This window comes from Rissa tridactyla, chromosome 3 (assembly GCF_028500815.1).
Source record: "Rissa tridactyla isolate bRisTri1 chromosome 3, bRisTri1.patW.cur.20221130, whole genome shotgun sequence".
Classification (NCBI taxonomy): Eukaryota; Metazoa; Chordata; class Aves; order Charadriiformes; family Laridae; genus Rissa; species Rissa tridactyla.
In genome coordinates, this window is record NC_071468.1 from 38771888 (window position 1) to 38795922 (window position 24035).

General features: G+C 43.9%; 1 protein-coding gene across 1 annotated transcript; it reads left to right on the plus strand.

Annotated features, from left to right (window-relative positions):
- The first annotated feature begins 1858 nt into the window (after positions 1-1858).
- On the plus strand, positions 1859-23793 carry LOC128907908 (protein ELYS-like). Its single transcript, XM_054197299.1, has 24 exons — positions 1859-1979; positions 2699-2952; positions 4650-4830; positions 5639-5846; positions 6563-6679; positions 7646-7730; positions 10753-10900; positions 11551-11683; positions 11771-11952; positions 12334-12395; positions 13228-13356; positions 16652-16742; positions 16831-16920; positions 17083-17223; positions 18002-18106; positions 18882-18975; positions 19857-19980; positions 20102-20158; positions 21127-21273; positions 21365-21552; positions 21722-21866; positions 21964-22095; positions 23291-23438; positions 23526-23793. The coding sequence occupies exons 1-24, from the start codon at positions 1859-1861 to the stop codon at positions 23678-23680; spliced, it is 3237 nt and encodes a 1078-aa protein (XP_054053274.1). The 3' UTR covers positions 23681-23793.
- The last annotated feature ends 242 nt before the right edge of the window (positions 23794-24035 follow it).

Sequence of the window (24035 nt, forward strand, 5' to 3'; positions counted from 1 at the left end):
TCATGGAGAGGGATGTCAAATCTGTGGTCTGCATCAGACACAGGGTCTTCGCTGTTGGGGGCTGTTGGGGTAGAGAGCTGAAATTCTTTCCTCGTCTCACCTTCTGCCGTAGCTTTGTGCTTGTGGAGCATCTGCACAAACTCTGCAAGACAATCTGTAGGCTGCACTTGAGTGAAATAAGGCCGATTGTAGGATTCTGGTACAGACCGTCTCTGTCACGCTGGTGGCTTTTTAGACTACAGCTTAGGGCTTGGATGAAATGTAGGGTTTTTGCCTAAACCGCCGGGAGCGGGGAGGCTTTCTGCCTAAGCGGGAAAGACCTGACCCGGTGGTACTCCCTAAATCACCTGCTCACTCACTCGCTAAATCCTCTTTCTGCAGGAGTAAAATCCGGCAAAGTGCAAATTCACTGAACCTGACGACTACGAGAGTGCAGAAAGTGACTTTTCCATCTGCTGCTCCTCCAGTGCTTGTGAGTTGCTTCCTGTTTCTCTGGGGAAAATGTCATGGAACCAGTCATTAACAACAATTCAAAAATTGGTATAACTTTTATAAACCCTTTTATAACCCTTCCCTGAAATCACTTTAGCTTCCACCTCTGGCGGAAGGAAAGAACGACGCCTGTCAGCTGCAGCCTTTCCCAGAGAGCTAGGGAGTCTCTCCGTGCAAGAGGGAGTTAAAAGTTGCCTTAAAAGATGCCTGACTGTGTCCTGGGTGGTGTCCTTTCTAAAAGTAAAGGGGTTTTTAGCCCTCCCTGCAAACGGAGTGTGTCGTTTCACCCGGGTATGAGCTAGCAGCCCGGGCTGACTGCCACAAAAAGGAGATGGACAAATTCCCTCTCCTTCTTCCCGATGCGTGGTCCTGCCTCCTTCCTTGTGCCACCTCTTATGCTTGCTGGTTGTCTCTGCAAGGCAGTTGAGCTCTCGAAGCTGGTGGAACACCACCTGCTTTTCTGGGTGAGTTTCCTGCCTGCTCAGGGAGTGAACTTGGCTCCTAAAGTGCTCTAAGGCACTGTTAAGGCAGTGCGAGGTGAGCCACAGGAGTACAGTAGTAGAACAAAGGAGCAGATGGAGAGATGGGAGGCGGCGGCAAGTCCTCTCTTTTGGTGGCCGGGAAGTCAGCATGTTTTGTGAAACCATCTCTTCAGCTGCGGCTGGCCATATTTTTAGCTTTTTCGTCAGTAAGCCCATTGCATTGTTGGCCCTTGAAACGGATTTTCAGGTACTACCGTCAGTCAAAACTGACGTCCCTGAACCCTGACTTGGCTGAATGCGATTCTGCTTGAACATGTAATTTCTCCATGTTTATTTTTCTTGGAGCTTTTTAATGCAAAAATCTATCCTCAGCCTGTGACTCGTGTTACGCTCCTTTCTTTGGAAATAGTTTGGAAGTCATAAGTACCTAAGGTGAAGAACAATGGTAATTTTGGCTGCTAGAAGACAACTGACAATAAGTAACAAAGGGTAAAGTACGAAATCAAGGGAAAGGACAAATGGAAAGTTGTACCTGTTACTGAGAAGCTTTTTAAAATCTGATTTTTCTCAGCTCCCATCTTCCTAACCTGTGTGAGTAGACTTGAACTCAGTGTATTGGGCTTTTTCCTGTTATTTCTCTGTTGATACGTCTGGGTCACTTTTTGTTGGTGATCTCACAGGCATCAGAAAAGCAAAGGATTCTCCTTTTGCTCTGCTGGGAGAGCAAAAAGTCTCCCGAGTGCCATTATTTGCAAGGAAAAGAGCTAGAGGTGACGTCTAGGGGATTTTTCACTGCATACTGATGAAACTTGTGTCACTCTCAAGAATATTTCTGGCTGGCGTGAGTCTAGTTGTGCAATTTTTTCCTGTATTTACAGTGAAGAATGCAAGACCTAACAGCTGAGGTAACGAGCAGTCTGCTGCAGTTCCCAGAGGTGACTCTTCAGGCACTTGGGGAAGATGAGGGAACCCTCGGCTCTGTGCTGTGCGGGAGGTTTTCTGGAGGTGAGCATTTTCCTTTAAATTTGGTCTCGGTATAAAGCTGTTCTTGCCTGGAGGCTACCTGAAGCCTCAGGTCATCGTATCAGCTGTGTCAGGTTGGTGCTGTTAAGGGGCATCCTGTTTAGAGAGAGAGAACAAAAAGGGTGCTTCAGCGATGACAAATGCTAATATTAAAACGTGAGTGTAGTTAAACTTTGAAGTGGACTTTCCAGGTGATGTGACAGTAGAGCTGGGTGCCTATCTGGAGGTCTAGGCTTCTGTTAAGACCAGGTAGAATCTATCTACCTGAGTGTAAATGCAGGAATTGAGCTCATACTTCCTTTGGGCTGGCAGTAGTTCAGTGAAACAAAATGCCTTCAATTCTTCCTCTACGCTCCAAGACTTGTATTCCCATATGCGTTTAGATCATTTCTAGCAAAACCAAGGCGAATATGGTATAAAGGCTGTCGATCAGGACCTTGTAATCTTTATCCCAAACAACCCAGATTCTTCGGTGCGGGAATGACAAGTACAAATGCAAAATAACAAGGTGGTTAATTTTAGGAGGGATTGCTTGGGGATTTCAACGGGTGATTTTGAATCATTGACTAGAATGAGGTAGGTCGGTCTTCCTCTGCTAGGTACGTTTATTGAAGGAAAGGGGCAGGCACTGTGATTTTTTTTCAGCTGTTTTCAGTCTTCCGTTGGACATTTGCTTCAGTCCTCTTTCTTTTCTCTCACAGGGAGAAACGGCCTGGCGTGGTTGGCACGTGGTCCTCACCTTGAGGTGGTGAACTCTGTGACAGGAGAGCGGCTCTCTGCGTACCGTTTCAGTGGAGTCAATGAACAGCCTCCCACTGTTCGTGTGGTGAAGGAGTTTTCCTGGGAGAAGAGAACTGGACTGCTGGTTGGGTTGGAAGACGCAGAGGGAAGTGTTCTCTGTCTGTACGACCTTGGACTCTCAAGAGTGGTTAAAGCAGTTGTTCTTCCCGGGAGGGTAGGTACTTTTTCATTGGAGAAACGAAGCTTTGATGTTGTTAGGTGCTGCGTAGGCCTGTTTTAGGACAAGCTTTGGAGCGTCTCTTTGTAGGAGGTATTTTTTCTATTGTGCGTTAACATCCTGTCACTTGAGAGTATCCAGTCAAGACGGTGTTGCTGTAAAATCTTGGGCTTAATGTGCCATTATTGTTTGAGTTTACTGAGAGTAAAACAAGTTTTCTGGTTTTATTGTAGAGCACAAAGTTACCTGATTCTCTCCTTCCACAAAAAGGCATTGAAAAGCACCTTTTTTTGGCCCTAATTGCTTGATTTCCATCAGAAATACCGTCTTTAAAATGGCTCAGAATTCCATAGTTGTGCTGTAAATGACTTCGACACATTGCCTTGAATCTCAGCCTAGCAAGCAGGCTGAGGAGAACACATTTTTCTGTTGACTTAGGAGAGGAAAAAAGAGCCTCTAGTGAGTTATCTGACAGATTGTTGGGAGGTCACCTTTCAGCCTGCAGTCCTTGAATCTCTGCTCTCTGACTAGTGTGTTTGTGTAGATGGGACACACTGGTGTAATGTTGCTGATGTTTTCTGTCTTCTGTATCCCAGAAACTCAAATGATGTGTGTCCCCTAGCCTCATTATCTTAATGTAAACAAGAATCGGTGGAAGTCAATAGAACATGAAGATTCATTTTTATCATCTTAGAATCTGCAACAACTAGCTAACTAACTTCTTAGCCAGCTTTCCATCAGGTGCTTTGGTTTCACTTGCTAGAATACAGGTGGAGTTTTGTTTGTTTGTAATGCTACAGTGTGATGACTAGTAGTAAGCATTCGTATTGGGGTCACTGAGAGAGAGAAATACGTGCAGCTTTAGCGCAGGAGTCTTCGTGTGCTCGTGTCTCTGCTCTAGCAGTCAGTGTTGTCCTGGGATGTGCTGCAACGTGTGCTGAAAGGTCTGTCTTCGCCTTGTGAGACAGTTGCGTGCAGACTGCTGGGCACGTGAAAGAGCAGCGTGCGCTTCCTCCTTTAGGTGGAGTCACCTTTTTATCTGAGAAGCTGCTGCTTTAGGCTGGCTTTTAACATTTTTCTCAACATTCGTGAAAGCGCTGGTGTGCATTTAAAGCTTCTTTTCCTTTATGTGGTTGTTACTTTTCTTCTAAATGCGGACTAGTGTGAATTTTACTAAGCTGGTCTCTCCCTTCAACGCTTTCTAAATACGTTTCACTCCCATGGAAATGGTGTGTCTCCCATGCAACTTGGCCGCTGCCTCGTCTGACTCTCGAGCCCTGATTTATCCTAACGCCCGTTTGTCAAAGAAGGCATAGACTGTATCGCGGTGCTGGTGGGCTGTGAGCGGTGGGAGACCTCGATGTAGTTGTGTTTGTCTGTCTTAAGCCCCTTGAATACGATAAAGTTTCTTGCGTATAACTGATTTTCTGTGTTTTCCTCCAGTTAATTACTGCGAAGTAGGAAATGGAAATTGCTAAGCTGTACTAATAGAATGCCCCATGTAAGTTGAAGTTAAGTCACTTACCCGCAGGAAATCTAGTAAATGGAAGGCAGTAACAGGTTTTTGTACGGGGCTTTTTTGTCTTTGTCTCTTTTCTTGATCTAATTGCAAACAATGCTTTGATGCTCCTGTATTTACTTTTTCTATTGAGCTTGTCAAAGAGCTCAAATAGTAACTTGTAGTTTTCCTGTAGGTAACCGCTATAGAACCCATAGCGAATCACGGAGGACCCAGCGTGAGCACTCAGCACCTCCATCAGAGTCTGCGATGGCTCTTTGGGGTGGCAGCAGTGGCTACAGATGCTGGCCACCTCCTTCTGGTTGACCTTAGTTTGGATGATTGCTCCTGCACTCAGAATGATATCGAAGCATTGGGTAAGCCTGCAGTTTTTCCACATGAATTTAAACGCAAGAAAACTTCTGTCTTCTAACGAAACAGTATGCATCCCACTTTGAAGACCCTTGTGTCAGACATTTCTGACGACTGGTTACAGGTGGCAGTTTGACATCGTATAGTCCTGACCTGATTAAACCTGGGAGTGTCTGACTGCTCCTCCCAGTGTTGTAAATGCCCCCTCCCACCAAGATCCCTGTGCCACTATGATTCTTGCCAGAGAGGTGTAGGAATTTTGCCACGTGAGCCGGTGCGGCCGCCTGGTAGGAAGTTGTGTTGGAGGAGCCCTGTTTCCCGGGAATGCTCTTCTGCTTGTGTTAATTGACTTGGGGCAAATTTTGGGCTTGTTTTTTAAAATAAACCCGACTTACCAACACCCATGCATTTGGATGAATGAAATCTCGAATAGGTGTACTCAGATTGCATACACCGTTTTGGCTATTACAACAGCAGCTTCAGAAATTGGTGCCACTTCAAACACGAGGTGCCACTTCAAATTTCATCACGAGGCCCAAACTCCTGCTTTTCAGAGTCCAGGAAGAATTTGGTTACGTTATTAAGGTTACGTTTTTACCTAGCTTTCAAACGTGAGTGAGAATACTTGTCTTATCCGAGAGTTCTTATGTTCTTTGAAGACATACATAATGGAAATGGCAAAAAAAAGTGTTGCATAAATGGCTATTTTGCCTGGCACGGTAGCATTAGATGATAGGGGTTGTCACATCAGTGCCTAAAATGCAGCCTAAATGGCATAACGTATTCATTTATTGCTTGGTTTTGTGTGTGTAGATCTAGAAGTTGTCACTAAAAATCCTGCTGAAGTTGCACAAAGAAGAGAAACTGTGACCAGCGAATGGAGGTGTCTCTGTTTTCAACTACAAAATGCTTCCGGAACAGCAGTATCAGCCCTGTGCTACATAAGCAGAAGCAACCAGCTCGTTGTGGGTTTCTCGGATGGCTACCTGTCGCTCTGGAATATGAAAACTTTGAAGAGAGAGTAAGTAGGCCTCTACACTTGGCCATGCCTGGAGGTGTGGGGCTCTCGATTTGTTGCTTAAGGAAGTATGTGAATGTAAAGAGAACTTTTTCAGGGACTGACATGAGTATGAGTATAATCTTGGCACGTTCAGAAATCCTCTTCTGACATAACTTTTCAGTCATACCTGGATCAAGTGGTCCGCCTTCTCCCCAGTGGACTAGGATTGTTTTCCTTATTGTGCCTGTGGATTGAGGAACTGTGGAAAGCATGCTTCCTGGGGTTTTCAGAACCGGTTACTGCAACTGGGGCATCCATTGAAAGGCTGAAGTATGTCAGTGGTGTGATTTTGGTGCCGATATTCTCTAAAGTGTCCAGGGTGAAACTAGTGAGACATGAAAACTCAATAGCTGACCTGTGCCTGAAAAATGTATTCTTTCCTGCATGTCAGCTTTGGCCGAAAGAGCAATCTCACCTGAAATATTTGGCTAACTTCTGGTCGGGATTCACTTCAGCAGATCTGCACTGACTCCCCAGAAGCTGTTGGATGCATAAATAGACAGTGGAGGAATAATTAGGTGGCAAGAGTAGAGTGTGGAGGTACAAATAAGGTTCAGAAGTCAGGAAGAACAATGCTTGACATAGTCCAAGAAACGAGAAACTACCTGTGTTTGGGCCACTAGGCTCACCTTTTGTTTTCTTTTTCGTTTTGCTTTTTTTTTCCCCTAAACCTGTAGGCACCACTCTCAGCTTGAAGGAGGGAGGATTCCTGTCTATGCTGTCACTTTTCAAGAGCCTGAGAATGATCCTCGCAATTGTTGCTACTTGTGGGCTGTTCAGTCTACGCAGGAAAGGTGAATAAAAACTTTAACTATCAGCCACTGAATTAATTCTTTTTTTTTTTAAGGATATTTGTTCCCATACAGTTGAACATGTGTATTTGTTGTGTGTCTGCGATTCTTTCCGGTACGGAAGGTGTTAAACTTAGAATGCAATTTTTACAGGATTTACCAGACGTGAAGAGGGACCTACTAGTTCCTGCCTTCTGTCAGAAGGCAAAGCAACAGTGGCCATATTCTTCTGCTCGCATTCTCAAATGGTTTGCTTTTGTTCCTCGATGACCGCTTCATCATTTGTTTGATAGTCACACCGTGGTATTAAAATACCACTAGGAGCAGTTGAGGCTGCAGATCTAGAACACCAGATGTGCCCACACAACAGCCTGCCGCCCCTAAAGGCGGCGGTGACAGTATTGCCGATGGCCTTGTGCCAGCGTCAGCAGTCTGTGGAGCCTTGGTGAGCCAGTGCAGCTCCCCTGGCAGAAAACGATTCAGCAGAAAAGCCAACGGGTTCCTGCTGTTCTGCTGAATCAAATCGGACTTGGAAGGGTGCAGAGTGTGCAAGAGGGGGAGGGGAACTTTGGTGGTAAGGGAAGGGCAGAGAGATCTCTCTTTCTGCATCAGCAAGCGATTCCATCAGCTCAGCTGTTGGTAGAGTGGCAGTCTTTTAAAATTTGACTTCAAAGCAGTTTTGATGGAGAACTCTTCATTGTGAAGAACTATTTCCAACAATTCTTAGTCCATACAACATATTACAGCTTTCCAATTGTACGGTTGGCTTTTGCCCCTGAAGCTGTTAGTGTCAAAACGCCCTCCTTCATGTTTCAGTGGCTAAATGTGGCCGATGATCATGTTTTGGGAAGAGGTGGTGTTCTTTTCAGCAGGAGCATGCTATTAAGAAAACGTCTAGGTCTACTAACACGACGATGAGGACTATAAAGCAGCTTTGTAACCAAATTTCATAATTTATCCCTTTTTCAGTGAAGGTGATGTGGTGAGTTTACACCTGCTGCAGTTAGCGTTTGGTGACAGAAAACGCGTGGCCTCAGGACAAGTCATGTATGAGGTAAGAGGTGCATGCGTGGGAAAAGCAGACAATAGTAATTTTCTCTAAGGGAGTATCAGTTGAGTTACAGGGGTGAGATTTACCATCAAACTTCAGAGCTGGCTGAAAAAATAATAATGTTTTGCTGAGTCTTCTTGGGCACGGCCTTTGTCCATACCTTTTGGAAAGAAGGCATACCATTTTATACTGCAGTGTCGTGTGTTCCAGCTAGATTCATCTGCAAAGAGCCCGTATAAATGAAATTCCTGAAGAGGACGCGGCTTTTGCAAATAAAATTATTCTGAAATACCAAATGAATGGCATGTAGGAAGAGAAGATTGGGCCTTGAATTGCTTGGTTTAACCAAGCTTGGGACTTGAATAAGCTTCTGTCTCTCTCCCTTTCTTAAAATACAGTCATACTCTATTCTTTGCTGATCTTCGGTTTTATATTCTTGGTTTCTCTTAGAGCTTTGTCAGCCGGACTTTTCACATGAAATGCACCTAGAGTGTCTCTTCAGTGTTGATCCTGACACTTAGTAGCTGTAAAGATAACTTGTTCTTCTTTTTGGCTGGGTGACCTATTCAATCTACTCTTAAAGCCAGGAAAATATGTAATTTGGTCAGAAGAGTGTACCTAAATGTTAGATCTGGCTCCAAGAGGATGCGTTTAAAATACAGATGTGAGGTATCCTTGTATCTCAGATAGCTAACAGAGACAAGGCGCATCTGTTAGATGTGTAATTCCATTCAGTTGTACGCCTGGAAGTCTTCCAAAATCTTTTTGAGGGGACAGTAATCTTAGTTCAGAGCAAGTCTTTCCTCCTGATTTGGTACTTTGTCTTGCATGTTCTCAATAGCTATGGAACGAAACAGGGGTGACTCTTGTATCGTGGTACTCTGGTTTTTGTAGGGACTGTGCCTTTTGATTTTTTTGGATTAATTTAGATTTTGAGTGTTTTGCTTATGTGTAGGAAAGGTGCTTCCTCATTTGCCACTGTTGCTTTTGCATAGATAGAGGTTAGGTGTTTGGAAAAGGTGGTGTTTCTTTAAAATGCATTATCTATCACGGTGACCAAGTAGAAGGATCTTCCAGTGATTCATCGCGTGCTGGATGCTATCTCTTTATCTTTGTTGATGTGCGGGACCTGTGCTCCCCAGCGGATACTTTTAGTCTCAGAACACTTCCTTGTAGTCACAGATTGGTTAGTACTACATGACTGTCTGCCTGCATGGCTGTCTGAGTCAAGTTTCTTGTCCATCTTCAGGGGTAGAAAATTTAAGTGTCTCCCGTTTGCTAGGCCAAGTTTGAGTGAAGAAGGAGGAATCTACTGTTGATCCTTGTTCATTGGATAGAGTTCATAGGAGCTCAAAAGACTTTTTCAATACAGCAGTGCTTTTTGTTCCAGGAATTAGGTTTGAGGCTATGAAGCAGTGCCTCTTTGACTGTGTGTCATGGTAAAAGTCACAAATAGGACTTATGGAACATGTGGTACTGTGTTTTTCTATACGCGTGTCAAACTCTTGTCTCCATTGCCTTCAAGGCTGGTTTAAGTCTGCTTAAGTAATTAAACAGAAAGGTATGTTTAAGTAATGCTTCCAAAGACCTTTTTTGTACTGTCGCAGCAGTTGCTAAATCTGGTGCATCAAATCACGATCGTAGAGCACATCTTTACCCTCGTTCTGCACAATGCTTGCGGATGGGCAGAGTATACACTCTCTACTTTGATATCAGAGTTTGACCAGTGCATCTCGTTTGAAAACTTGTTTTTGTGTTTTGCTAGTCAATGGAGTCATTACTTAACATCTCCCATACAATGGAGTTCCTTAGAATGACTTTGCCCGGCGTGGAAAGTTTAAAATGCACTGCTTTGCTTCAGAAGCATTTTCTTTTTAGTTATGAAAGACTTTTTTTAATTATTTAATTTTTCTTTTTAGACAACCTTCATATTTATTTGTAACACTTCCTGGAATCATTAAGAGAAAGCTCGCCTCTTCTCAGATTAGGTGAATTAGATGTATCCTATGAGATCATACGGGAATGTGTGGTTTCATGCCAGTTCGTTTCAGAGCTCTGCAAGTTTAGGAAACTTGGGTAGAATGTGGCGTTATCAGTTTATGGGTTGTGTGGGTTGGGTTTCTTTTTCCCTCTTTTTTTTTTTTTTTTTTTTAATTATAGAGCTGCTATTTGTCCCCAGTACACCCATTCATGTGTTGTATGGTAGACAGTTTGAATGAATGCTGTATTTGGAAAGACGGTATTTCACTTCACGCTTAACTTAAAAAATGGCGCTATCAGAGGTTCACCACAATCGTGCCGGGGTTTCTGTGTATCTCAAAATTAGTTTGTTTACTGTGTAGTAATTTGTGATGCTAAAAGCCTTGGCCACGTGCACCCCGTGTCCTTTCTGGTTTTCCCTTTTGCTGTTGGCTGTGCTTGGTGAAGGAGCTGAGGGATATTTCACCCGTTAGTCTCTGACAAGATGAGAGGAGGAGCTGTCATAGCTTATGTGGCTTGAAAGAAGATTGCTAATCAGTATGAAGTTCTCACAGTAACTAGAGAGGGGTGCACGGTCACTCTGGTGGTGTGCCCATAGAAAATACCTCTTGACAGCTTTAGCTGCTCTAATGCTGGGGCTTCTCTAACTTCATCAGTTCTGCAATCAAGACATGGAGCAAAGAGCTTTGCATGCATGTGTGTTGCATCATTTTAGATATCTCTTTGTAGCGATATATTTATTTTTACAAAGAACATTCTTGGATGTCGCAAGGAATTCTGCAAAACATGTTTAGATCTGAATAATGTTAGGGAAATTCTAAATTTTGAAAAAGTGCAAAGCCTTTACAGCCAAACTTACCCGTTACGATTTGACACTGCATTCTCTTGCGTGTCAGGCGTAGTTTCTATTTACCATCAGAAATAGGCTCATGCGAAATACACAGTATAATAAGCCTATTCTGTTAGACTGTCTTTCATATTTAGCCATAATGTATGTTTTTATCTTAGAATGACCTTTGCTCTCTTCTCTGATTTTTTCCCCCAGGGTTTGGAATACCGTGGCGAAAAGTTCAGTTTAGATCTCACGGGTGGAGTCTTTCCCTTGAGAGGCCAGATGAGTACTAAATTAATCAGCTGCCAGACTGTCGAAAAATTCCGCAGCGACGTTGACGGAGAGGATAGCGTAAATGAAGGTTTGTTCTGATGTCCGTGTTTGGTGATTTTAAAAGAAGTGCTTTTGGAACCTAAGCAACGAATGCTGTTCTGTCCCCACAGTCTGAAAGTCTTGCCTATCTGCATAGACTAGATTGTTGGGATTATTTACGAAGAAAAAATGGATGCTTAAGTTATGTGGGACTTCTTTAAGGGAAAATATATGTTTTATTTTATGCTTGCTGACATGCTATCGCGATGTATGGTGGGGCCGTTTGTATGATGATGGTCAGTCGTTTTACTCCTCCAGCTGCCATCTTTGAACAAGAAGTTCAAACTCTCCATTGCTTAGGAATGTGACCAGAATTTTTTCCCTTCTTCAAACCGATGTCCGCATCTGCATCCAGATGGTAGCCCGTCACAAGTGGTGCTCCCCAGGGCACTGCACTGGGGCCACTTCTCTTTAGTATCTTGACCAGTGATCTGGACGAGGGGACAAGAAAAAGGGGCAGTGTGACTGAAACCTATCACAGAGATGTTTGCTATTCCGTAAGTACTGTAATCACTCTTAGGAAGTGTTGTGTTTCACGAGTGACAGAACAGAATGAAGCCAAAATAGAAAGTGGTGTTTTAAAAATATCGGATCTATCGTATTTTCTACAAGTCAGAAACAATGTCTTGTCTTTTACAGTCACGTCTCCTGACACCAGTGTCTCAGTCTTCAGTTGGCAAGTGAATACGTACGGTCAGGGAAAACCATCTACTTACCTGGGTGTATTTGACATTAATCGCTGGTATTCTGCTCAAATGCCAGATTCACTAAGGTAGATTTTTCTTCAGTAGTTTTCCATATGCCTGCCAATAATTCATTTGAATGTCGGCATTTAGCTTACGCGCTTGTTTTCTTTAAGGCCGGAAGAATTCCCTCATGAGTGCCCCTATTTTGCACTGTGGTCGCTGGATACTGTAGTGAGCGTGACTTCTCCGAAGCTCCTTTTGGATATTCTGGTCCATGAGCGGAGTCTAAGTCGGGGAGTTCCTCCTTCTTATCCACCACCTGAGCGGTTTTTTCATCCAGGCAACTATAACTTTGGTAGGTATTTCACTGCTTTTGAGAGTGATAAGCTTAAAATGAGGTCAAATGCCATTCATTGGTTCTCTTGTTCAGTCATTGTTTGTCATTCAAAACCCAAACCAAACCAAAAAAACACCCAGTCGCTCACAAACCCAACTCTGATCACGTTGTACTGACAAGGTATTTACTATTGTGGAACATATCTGACAGCCGGCTGAGTTTTGGTGCTTTTGTAATGTAGGCGGTGAAGTGGTGCTGGTTATAGCCTGAAATGCCTGTGAACTGAAGCTCAAAGCACTCAGTTATATGTTTCTAGATACCGGTGTGTAAAAAATGTAAACTGGTCATGCCATAACTGTGAGAGTACGGAAGGTTGTCAAACGTTCCCTGTTTCTGCAGATGGTACGTGCTTGCTGACCTCCGGAGTCGTTCACATGACTTGCACCGGCTTCCAGAAGGAGGTGATCTTTTACTGTATCTTTATTGCGAGTGGCAGGAGATGTAGCTTTTCTAAGTTTTCTGTTGCACTGCTTTCCGTGTTAGGGACCGTTTCACGCTCATCCTGCCCGTCCACACGCATAGTTGCAACTGTATCCTGTCGCCAGTTGTATGCAAATGGTAATGTTTTAGGTCCCCTCTTGGGACTGTACAACTGCCATTGTCTCCTCTTGAAGCACGATCGGGGATTGAATGTCTAGAAAGGAATGCAACGTTGCTCCAGGAGCAAGAACAAAACCACTGTAGAAGGCGGGGCAAGGTGTTACTTCTTTATTGCCCCTCAGTCGAACTGCCTGCATAGTCTTGAGTTAGAGTTTTGATCCCCAATTCTCTTGAAAAAGGAGGGAATGGAGAAAATGAAAAATCACATAACTGTTTGAGGAGTGAAAATTTTGTTTTCTCCCAAACTCGGCCAAATTATAACTTCTGAGCCACGGCACAGATTGTGACAGATAATTTTGAGTGAAGTTTCAGCTCACTAAATGTTTCCAACGTGAATCGGCTTCCATACGAACAGGCATAGAAAGGATCTTCCAAAGCGTGAAGTTGCATGTTAGCTTAGCTTATATAGAATGTATTTTGTGTCAGTGTTGAGGGAAAGAGCAAGGCCTGTGTATAGACAGAGAAGGTAGAAAAGACTTAATTACGCAGATTGCTAACCTAAAGCATCTTAGTGGTTCAGGCTGTCTGACGGTGTCAGTGAACATTTAGATTCTTCCTTTTAGAGGTTATCCAGAAGCGTAGTGACGGAATAACAATGCTGTCTTAATCTGTGGTTTTCGATTGATGTTTCAGACCTTGAATTTTTTGAAGAAATCTGGTCCTTTGATATGGGAAGCCATTCAGGATAGCTACAATAGGTGTCTTGTAGCTGGCTTGCTGTCTCCAAGACCAGTTGATGTCCAGCCATCCAGTTTGAGTCAGGTGAGTGCCTATGAGGGAATCAAGGGGGAAATACATCCATCTGGTCTGACAGGGCTGGAGGGGCTACAAGACACGATACTCCAATTTGAAATACAGGTGTTGACCTGAGCTAGCAGAAGTAATCGTATCCTTAGATCCAAAGTAGTGACTTTGACTGGGAACAGCCCTAAGAGATCTGTCTTTAGAGACCCCTCTCTTAATTCGGTGCCACACACAGATGCGCACAAGGAAGCGTGCAGTCAGTGCTGGTCATGCCCAACATAACGCATGTGTCCCCCAGAGCAACCCCCATCCCTGTCAGTTTCTCAAAGCAGTGGTTCAGTGCAGTAGCCGACGATGGGGGCGTCTCACTGGGATGCGAGCTCTTGCAGACGTCGGCTTGCTGCACTGTACGTGATCATTTGCTTCCAAGGAAGTGGGCTGTGGTAAAGGATTACTGCTGTCAGCTCTCCCTGGCAATTTCTTCACGGCTTGCCCTCGTTTTCCCTTCATCGGTAGGCTTTTCTGCATCCTCTCCGGGCGGATCTTCACCTCTGTAGCCTCTGCCTTGTGCTGCAGTAGCCCAATTTGCTCCTCTGAGACTGCCCTCTTGCAGCTGCAACACCTTAATCACCTTTATCTCATGACACTCGCTACCTTCTATGGGCTTTATGCCACCACAGTGACTTCACTCCCCCTGCCATAGGTTTTCCATTTGCAATGCACCAACCTTTCCCTGGAGCAATCAGCAGGAAGGGGAGAGCAGCCTTCCCGCTGCCCTCCTCTTCCTGTCTCCTGGATTCTGCATCAGGCTTGTTATGCATTTGAGCAGGGATTTCCTGTGAGTGTTAGGAAGACAAATTTCAGAAGTAGGGTCAAGAAGCTTGCTTTGCAGTTTTGTTTGCCACTGTGAGCAGTATTTGGTGTGTTTCCTTGTCTGAAACCAGTATTCAGAAAAGGTTGAAATATCTCATGTGTCTTCTAATGTGTAGAAATCGCTTTGAATGTCATGATTTTGCCTGGAAGGGAAAGATACTTTTCAATGTGTTTAAAAAAACAAACAAATAAACAAATCTCCCCTCTCCCATCCTCCCCCCCCCCCCCCCCCCCGAAAAAAATAAACCCCAAAGTAAACTTTTCTGAGGGATCCTTTCATCTGAAAGAAGTATGAGAACTCCAGCTGAGACAAGCTACTACTTAATATCGCGCGTCTGTGCATGCCTGTGAATTATTCTTCTAAAGGATTAGCACTACATTATAATCCAGTATTTGAAGAGCCTAAAATTTAAACCTATTAGAATGGAAATGTTTCACTTCTTTTCTGTTATTTCAGAAAATTCATAGAATCGTTTGGGTTGGAAGGGACCTTAAAAGATCATGTAGTCAACCTCTCCTGCGGTGAGCAGGGACGTCTTCACCTAGATCAGGTTGCTCAGTGCCCCATCCAGCCTGACCTTGAATGTTTCCAGGGATGGCACATCTACCACCTCTCCGGGCAACCTCTTCCAGTGTTTCACCACCCTCATTGTAAAAAATGTCTTCTGTATATCTAGACTGAATCTATCCTCTTTTAGTTTAAAGCCGTTACCCCTGTGTCCTATCGCAACAGGCCCTGCAAAAAAGTTTGTCTCCATCTTTCTCGTAACCGCCTTCTAACTACTGAAACCCCTAATAAAGTCTTCTCGGAGCTTTTTCTTCTCCAGGTTGAACAACCCCAATTCTCTCAGTCTGTCCTCACAGGAGAGGTGCTCCAGCCCTCTGATCATCTTTGTGGCCCTCCTCTGGACCCGCTCCAACAGGTCCATGTCCTTCTGATGTTAGGGGCTCCAGAGCTGCACTCAGTACGCCAGGTGGGGTCTCAGGAGAGCGAAATAGAGGGGCGCAGTCACCTGCCTCGACCTGCTGGCTGCACTTCTTTGGATGCAGCCCAGGATATGGTGGGCCTTCTGTGCTGCACAGTTGACACATGTCCAGCTTTTCATCCACTGGTACCCCCAAGTCCTCTCCTCGAGGCTGCTCTCAATCCCTTCATCCCCCAGCCTGTATTGATACTGGGGGTTGCCCAAGGTGCACTTGGCGTTGTTGAACCTCATGAGCTTCACACAGGCCCACTTCTCGAGCTTGTCCAGGTCCCTCTGGATGGCATCCCATCCTCCAGGCATGTCAGCCGCACCACTGAGCTTGCTGTCATCTGCAAACTTGTTGAGGGTGCACTTGATCCCACTGTCCATGTCACTGATGGAGATCCTAAACAGTACTGGTTCCAATATGGATCCTTGAGGGACACCACTTGTTACTGATCTCCATCTGGACATGCAGCCATTGACCACTACCTTCTGGATGCCAACATCCAACCAATTCCTCAGCCACCAAACAGTCCACCCATTAGATCCCTGTCTCTCCAATTTAGAGGGAAGAATGTTGTGGGGGACCATGTCAAAGGCCTTACAGAAGTCCAGGTAAACGAACCCGTAGCTCTTCCCTTGTCCACTGGTGTAGTCACTCCATCATAGAAGGCCAGTAGGTTGGTCAGGCAGGACTTGCCCCTGGTGAAGCCATGCTGGCTGTCTCAAATCACATCCCTGTCCTCCGTGTGCCTTGGCATAGCTTCTAGGAAGATCTGTTCCACGATCTTCCAAGGCACAGAAGTGAGGCTGACAGGTCGGTAGTTCCCAGGGTCCTCCTTTCTACCATTTTTAAAAATTGGGTGCAGTGTTTCCCTTTTTCCAGTCACTGGGCATTGTTACCAATTTGCCAGCACTGCTCGTGGAGGGGGTACGCTTTTTTTGACCTTCCTTTTCTGGCTGACTTATAACTTAATTTTCTGGCTGACTGAAAATTCTAACAGTGTTTTTGGGTATGAGACCTGCTTCATGTCTTCACAGTCTAGAAAACTGCTTGGCTGTAGCTTCAAGTGTTTCCAAGCAAACAGTGTATTTGTTCTGCCCCCTTCGTGCACTCCAATGGCAAACCTACATGCACAGAATGCGTAACAGGTGATAGCAGAGGATGTTTCTGAAAATAGTTGGAACTCAGTACGTGAAGACTGTAATGCAGAGGCATGCGAAGAAAGATTAGAATTAGGCTGCAGTAAGTTGAAATGTCAGAGGAAAAGCATGTTAATGTGTTCCTCAGAGCAGTGGGCAGTCCAGCCTGTGGCTGGAATTAAGAGAAAGGATGTGGCATTCCTGGCCTGTGTCCTGATTGACTTTGTGATGTCTGAATGAGTATACAGTTAGAAAGAAACATTTACTGTTGATGGTTCACATGGTGCAAGTAGGTAAGATTCTCATTTGAGTTTGTCTGTTACGTTTAGGAGGAGCAGCTGGAAGCAGTATTGTCAGCTGCTGTCCAGACACATTCTGTGGGACTTCTGACTGGATGCATTAAACATTGGATATCTGAAGGTAATACTTCGAACGTTGTTTTTTTACGTGGTACCTCTTTGAGTTGGAGCCTGTTGATTCATTTCTTTTTTGTTCTCTTTGTTTAAAGAGCAGCCAAGGTCTGCTGGTAATTTACGGTTTGTTCTTGAGTGGACATGGAACCAAGTGATCTCTACAAAAGAAGAATTTGACCAAATCTGTGAGTACTAGTGTAGTCATTCTGCAATCCTAAAGTCGTTCTTTCTGATTGAGCTTCCTCAGTAATACGCCGCTATAGGATATTGCACGCGGTCCTTGAAGTGCGCCTTGAAACTCTGGAATTGCTCTGTCGGCTAACGATTTAATATTTATTCTTGAAAAGGTGTTCCGCTGTTTGATGGCTCTTGCAACTTCATTGACCCCCAGACATTACGGTCTCTCCAGCGCTGCCAGTTGCTTTTGAGCAACCTTAGCACGGTCTTAAACTGTTTTCTCACAGAAGCACAAGAGCTTACTGAAAAAGGTTTGTAGTAGTGCTACAAAATCTTTGGTATGTTTTATTAAGATTTGGAATTGTGGCAACATGGGCTTTTGTTGTTTTTGAGGATTGGAAGACAGTCACATTTAGCTGGGAGAAGGGGCTTAAAGCTGAGCGCTTGGGACCACCACAAAACACGCATTGAGTTCAGGGCAACAGTTTATGGTGGAGCTCATGCAAGGGGGTGGGGGAGGCTACATTCAGAGAGAAGCTTTGTAGGCAACTGGGCTGAAATTACAGCAACCGAATGTGGTATTGCTGAAAATTATTCCTTTGAATTCTTAGCTAGCAAGTTCTAGTTGCATGCAGACACCGTGTTGCAAATTGCTAAACAATACGAAGGAAGCGTAAACGAGTAACATGCAAAGTGAGTTACTTGAGTTTCTACAGCTTTTTCTCTTAGAAATGGTTCTTGGCCTATTGAGAAAAGAAAAGAATATCCCTTTGCTATCAGAAGAATCTCTGCTACGTGAGAAACAGATGTCTTATTCCTGCGTGCATTTAGTAGTTCAGGCTTTGGGGTTTTTTTTTTTTTTTTTTTTTATTTTAGCCTTTAGTGAGTTTAGTTCTTTATAGGGGTTGCTTTTTGTTTTGGTGGTGATAGTGGGTTTTTTCTTCAAATAAGAAAGCGATACAGCATGAAAAACGCAAAGACAAAGATTTCTAATGTGCTATTTTTATACTTTTGGTTTAGTAGGATGAAGGGAGTTTTGCGAAAATGAACAGAATTGCATAACGCTAATCATCTCCTGCCTTTTTTCAGGTTTTGCAGACGTGACAAATAAGCAAGCGGTAACCGGCCTCATTTCTTTGTATGCACGAGTGGTCATCTGGTTCTGTCGATCCGGTCTCCTTCCAGAGGGTTTAGGTAAGCGTGACCTGTCATACGTTTGTAACAAGGCGACCGTCCAGTGAGTGACTCCCACGAACGCGTGCTTAGCCATGTTTTTGTAACGGTTTCGTCAGGAAGAAGTCGTGCTGGTTCACTGGCAGGGTGTGCTGAAGTTCTGTGGGTGAAGTTGAGATTTTGCTGGGTTGTCAAGTACACAGCGTAGAATGAGGCAGGCAGTTTCTTTCCTGGGTGGATTTTAGGAATAGCAATGGACCCCTGACATCAAGGCGCTGCTTGTGTCCACAGCTTGAACTACTTGAGATTTTAAACAAAGTACTATTAAACAACAAGTACCGGAATGCTTGTTTTTACAGTGAGAGCATTACCTGCATGTTTTGAACTTTCTATCAGTTGCTTGAGGAGAAAGTACACCTTGGAAATCCTTCTTTAGTTGGATGGATTATAAATTCCATTGTCAGCCTTAATTGTCTCACAAACAATTGTTTTAAACAATAGTTTTAAAACCATTCCCTTTGAGAACTGGGTGGTTTTTTTTATAGTGAACTTCAGCTTACCCTACATGTTGTGAATGCTGCGTGAACTGTAACCTTGAAACGGCACTTGGGGCAAGAAGGAAGTGAGTCTTGTCTCTTAGAGTTCTTTTAGCAAAGGCAGAAAGAGGATTGGCTTCTTTCAGAGTTGGAGGCTTCTTGATGCTTAGCTTGTACGATCTTCTGTCTCTTTAGGCAAAAATTTTCGTTTACAAGTGTGATATGACTGCTTTAACTTGCTTCTACTTTGTTGCCTGTAGATGACGATACGCGTTTGTCAAGACCTTTCTACAATTATCCTCTGATTGAGAGCTACTATACTGGTCACCGACAGAAACTTGAGCGTTTATCAAGGTAAGAGCTAGAGGAAGACTCTAGAACACTTCCACGGCAAATTCAGAAGTGGAAGGGAATGGCTTTTATCTCAACAGTTGCATGGGCTATGCGTAATGCCGCTGCCAGCAATACTCTTGACTTCAGTGACACGTGTGTTCTGTTGAACAGAGAGGTTACTTTCCTGTGTTAAAATGTTGATATCTACCTCTGCTTAGTACCACTGGTTGGTATCATCATTTTTCGGTAGTCTACTTTATTCATTGGCTAATGTGTATAATTTCTGACTACTGAAAAAGGCCATGTGATTAGGACAGGATCAGTCACCTCCATATGACCGATTATGACCACATGACCAATAGAGGGTCATAACTGTATTGGCCTAAGTCCCCTTCTCACAAGTACGTGGTGTGATTTCGTAAGATGGTTGGAGTTACATGGAGTTGGCACGCCTCGCACTCTCCTGGCTGTCGGATAGAAGGCACTTGCTAACGTCAGCTCTCTTTCCTGGACTAGCTGCCTAGCACATAGGCGGCATGCCTTGGATTAGCCGATAATAGGTTTTTCTTTGGAAATTGTACTGAAAACTGAATAAAGACCTGACCAAGCTTCGGCGATGGCACTGTGACCAAGAGGCTGCAAGGTGAGTTAAGGTGGAAGCTGCAGGGTAGGAGGTATTGACTTCAAAGTTCATCTTCCTTGGCTTACTTCTCAAGTAACTTACATACAGGCTTGTGTGTTCCTTCGAAGCACAGAGCCTCTAGTGTCCTTTTTCTGCTTTGTGCCATCGGGAGATTAAAGGGCAGGGCTGCAGTCAGCAGAAGACTGGAGGAAAGCCGTCACACTGGGAGGCTGGAATTAGTGTTTAACTCTGTCCAAATCCTTGCTACCTTTTGTTCCAGAGGAAAATGGGACTCGGACTGCTTGATGGTTGATGGAATGGTTTCCCAGTTAGGAGACCAAGTGGAGAAGCTGTGGCGGAGAGATGCAGGAGGAACTGGGAAATACCCGCCTGCCAGCTTGCATGTGAGTGTCCTGTTCACTGAGAACAACAACAAACGGCCGCCCTCCCCGCCAAACCCCACCCAAAAGCCAATGATTTAGGGAAGACAGGCGTTTTTTCAGAACTTTTAATTTTTCATTTCAGGCACTGCTGGATCTCTATTTGCTAGAAAACATTGAAGAAAACTGCAAACACGCAATTGTATCCTTTCTAGTTATTTTGATTACACCTTCAGGGGATGCACATAAATGTTCTTCAGTGTTGGTCGCCGACCTGTTTCATGACATTTTTTCATTTATGCTTCAAAGACGATGCAAGTGAAAACATTTAGTTTAGCGTTAAGTTGTAGACAGAAGCGCTGTTTTATTTCTTTGTACTGTGGATTTTTGATGACTTTTTTCTTAAACGTTTTGTTGCAAAAGTCTTCTCCGATAGGGAGAAAACAGTTTTAGTAATAAGGGTTGAAGATATAAAATGTCCTTAGTTTTTCCCCAAATTTAAACACCGTTTAAAATTTTCTAAAACACCCATGATGGGTTATAAAACAATTTCTGTTTCAGAGCAAAAGGATTTCTAAGAGTGGTTTACCAGTACCGGATTTTTGCTGAAATCACGGGTTTTCCAGCGCAGCTCACGGTGCTTGCTTTGGTTCCCTTGAAAGTGCAGGCACACGGAATAAGCAACAGGGAGAAGAGAAAAGTCATGGGGCAGAAACTTAATTTTTAAGCTGCTGAAATACAGAGCCTTGCTTTTGCTGTTTGTTGCCTAACCCGCGAGGGGAGCCTAGAGAGCAAGGGGCTTAGAAACGCTTATAGCCCAGAGCTGTCTTGTTAGATGATGTCCCTAAAAACGGACGTCAGAAAGAGAAAATGACGCTACCAATGAGTGACCCGCATACTGGTTTAAATCCAGTTTTAATCATTCGGAGCTGAGCTGTACTGTAAGGATGCCACAATTTACACTGTTTTATAGACGCTGGACATGAGGGAAAAACCCAACTGTGGAATTTATTTGCTGTAATAATTGAGCATTGGATGCTCCAATGTTTTGAATGTATTTTCTGCTTCCTACCACTTTTATATTCTTACTTCATTATGTTTTTCTAAAGGTAATGTGATAAAGTTTTGGTCTTACAAACTGATTAGCCTTAATGAGATACCTGATGTCAGACAATTTACTTGCTGCTGGATATCAAGCGTTCCTTTCCGAGTGAGACAGAAACTTCAATCGACTCCTTTGCAACTGCCTTTGGCATGCCTTGGGGACTTGTTAAGCTTGTTGAAGGTTTTTGGCTTCTAGATCACAATGATTACGAAGTAAGTATGGTAGAGTTGAGTTAGACATACATTGCAGTACAAAGCTATAATCTAGAAAATGATTTTAAAACCCGATCTCTAACTTGTACAGAATTCACTGGCCCTGCTCTTTCATCCCGCTACAATCAAAACCGCGTCGTGGCAACACAAGAGAATTATTCAGTCCCTCCTGTGCCAAGGGGAGCGTGGGCAAGCCCTCAGATATATCCAGCTGATGAGGCCACCCACGGCAAGCAGCGGGGAAGTGCAGCTTCTCCTCACTGTGTTGCTCTCCAATAGGTAAAGAAATATACCCCACCATTTTGTCACGCAAATCTTGTGAAAATGGAGAACAAAGAATAGAAATCATCATCCCCTAAGTTTCCTTTAAACTTTGAGTACAAGACTCTTGGGGCATCTCTTTGGTTATGCTATTAACATCCCTTTACGTCTGAAAAATTAATTACAGGTGCATGGTGGAGGCTTGGGGTCTGTTGCACCAACATGCCGCTCAGGCAAACTTAGAAGACCTCTTAAAACACATGTACGAAATGTGCCGTGAGATGGGCCTGATGGAAGACTTGCTGAAGCTGCCTTTCACAGACACCGAACAAGTAAGTGGAAGCAAGGAAAAATGTTCATCGTCTCTTTGAAAAGAGCCATATGGCAAAGCCATAACAGATTTTTGGAATGATTTTTTTTTTCTCATAGGAGTGTTTGGAGAAGTTTTTAAGGACCAGTGCCGGTGTTCAGAATCAAGAATTCCTTTTAGTTCACCATCTGCAGCGTGCCAACTACATTGCAGCACTAGAGCTGAATCAGTCCATGAATGTAAATCTTATGGTAAGCGTGAAAGTTCTGTTCTGTCAAGCGTGCACGTTTCTGCTGGGTGTTACTAACTGGTTTTGATAGTACTCAATAAAAATCCTGCTTTGTTTTTTTCATACCAGTCTTTGAAACACTCGGAACAAGTTTCTACACCTTTGGTTACAGCTGAAGCTAAATGTTGACCAATATACGTCACTACTCCAAAGCTACTCTATGAAGCTATAAATTAAATGTTACACACCACTGTTGACCCCACTGAGAACAGTTTGTTTGCATCTGAGGAATAAACATGTATCTTTCCCATCAGCCAATCTTACCATTCCGTTATTGAGATACGTATGTTATGCGTGGCTTAGATTACTGGAAGTTGTTTGTGTCACTCCTTCCTGTGGGATGACGAGTAGGTTGTATGTCATCGCTTGTGTCTTGCATGCAACTGTATTTTTCTAGCTGAGAGCAGGCTAGATGCCAATCCACAGGTTAAATTTGTGTGGGTTTTCTTTGTTTTTTTTAATTTCTGCGAGTTACAGTGTGCTCTCCAATTCCACAACTTTCATTTCACGGCTTTTATGACAAAAATTCTTGTCTAACCTCTCTCAAAATAGCCAGATTACATTTTGTGTTACATGAACTTGTGTTCTGGATTTGTGACGCGTTTGCCGTTTTCTGGAATCATAGTTTTCCAGTGACTCAAACTTCTAAGGTGGTTTTGGAAGTCGTAGGTCCTGCATTTGAAAACTGTCATGTGGCCAGGTGGTGTGCGTAGGTCGCTTTTTCTTGCTTGTTTTAATCTTCACATCATGTTGTCCAGGGTAATTTCCAGTTGTCCCGTATATTCAGGGCACTGGCGTTTCAGGAAGAACAAGGGAAAGCCTGCTATGTAGTAAGTCGTTTGCAAATTGCAGGTGATATCAGAAAATTGCAGGTGATAACAGGTGTATCAGAAGAAGGTTCTGCAGAGTGCCAGCATTGTTTTAACTTCAAGTTGTAGGCTCTGTTGCTATTCCAGTCTTCCTTCCACTTTGCTACAAGTACCAGGTGAAATCGGTGTGTGCGGATGGGTAGAACTTGCCGCTGTTCTGTGCAGTGGAGGTATTTTCCCATACCTGTAGAGGAAATCTGCTCACTAATGCGAAATAGCCCGGAGAGGTCTGTGCAATGAACTTCTTGTAATTAGTTAAGCTTTTGCTTTGCGCTTTTCCTTCATCAGAACGACGGCGATCATCGCTTGACCGACAGAGCAGTTGCCAGAAATTCTCTATTAGCCCAATATGGCAAGATCCTTCCACGAATTGAAAGGCAGCTGGCCGTAGAGAGAGCCAAGCTTTACCATTTGCCTGCATTGGCCTCAAGAGAAGGTAACTTTTAGCGGGGGGAAATAGAGGGGAGAATTCCCTGTCACTTGGATGACACCAGGCTGAAATTTTTCCCCTCTTGCTTTACAGTCTCAAGACCAAAGCCATTAACTCCAGTAAGAAAACAAGCTAAAGCAGGAAATGTGCGTCAAAGACCAAATTTTCTGGCGAAAATATTGTCCAGAATTAAAGAATCCTGGGCAGGAATGAAGGAGAAAACCGGTTTCTCACAAGGTGGATTTTAAAGATGATGTCGTTTTTATAGCTGCTAAACGTGCTGTTTCTTCAGCAGGATGTTTCTAAAATTGAGGATGTTTCTAAAATGGGACCTGTTGAGATCCAAACAGGAGAGCAAGCAGTTGGGTTTCAACAGCACCCGCCAGTCCCTCACTAGAGACAGGAACAAGAAGAGACCTTAGATGCATTCACTTATTCAGCTCATCTCGGCTTTGGGATTCAGGACAACACTGTAGAGAAGACGGGGCTGGACTTGGGAATACGCAAATCCCTCATGGGAGTCAATGGAAAATTTGGGATGGGAAGAAGGCAGCAGGTCACAAAGCTTCCGCAGTCATTCCCGTAGCAGTGCAGTGAAGGTGT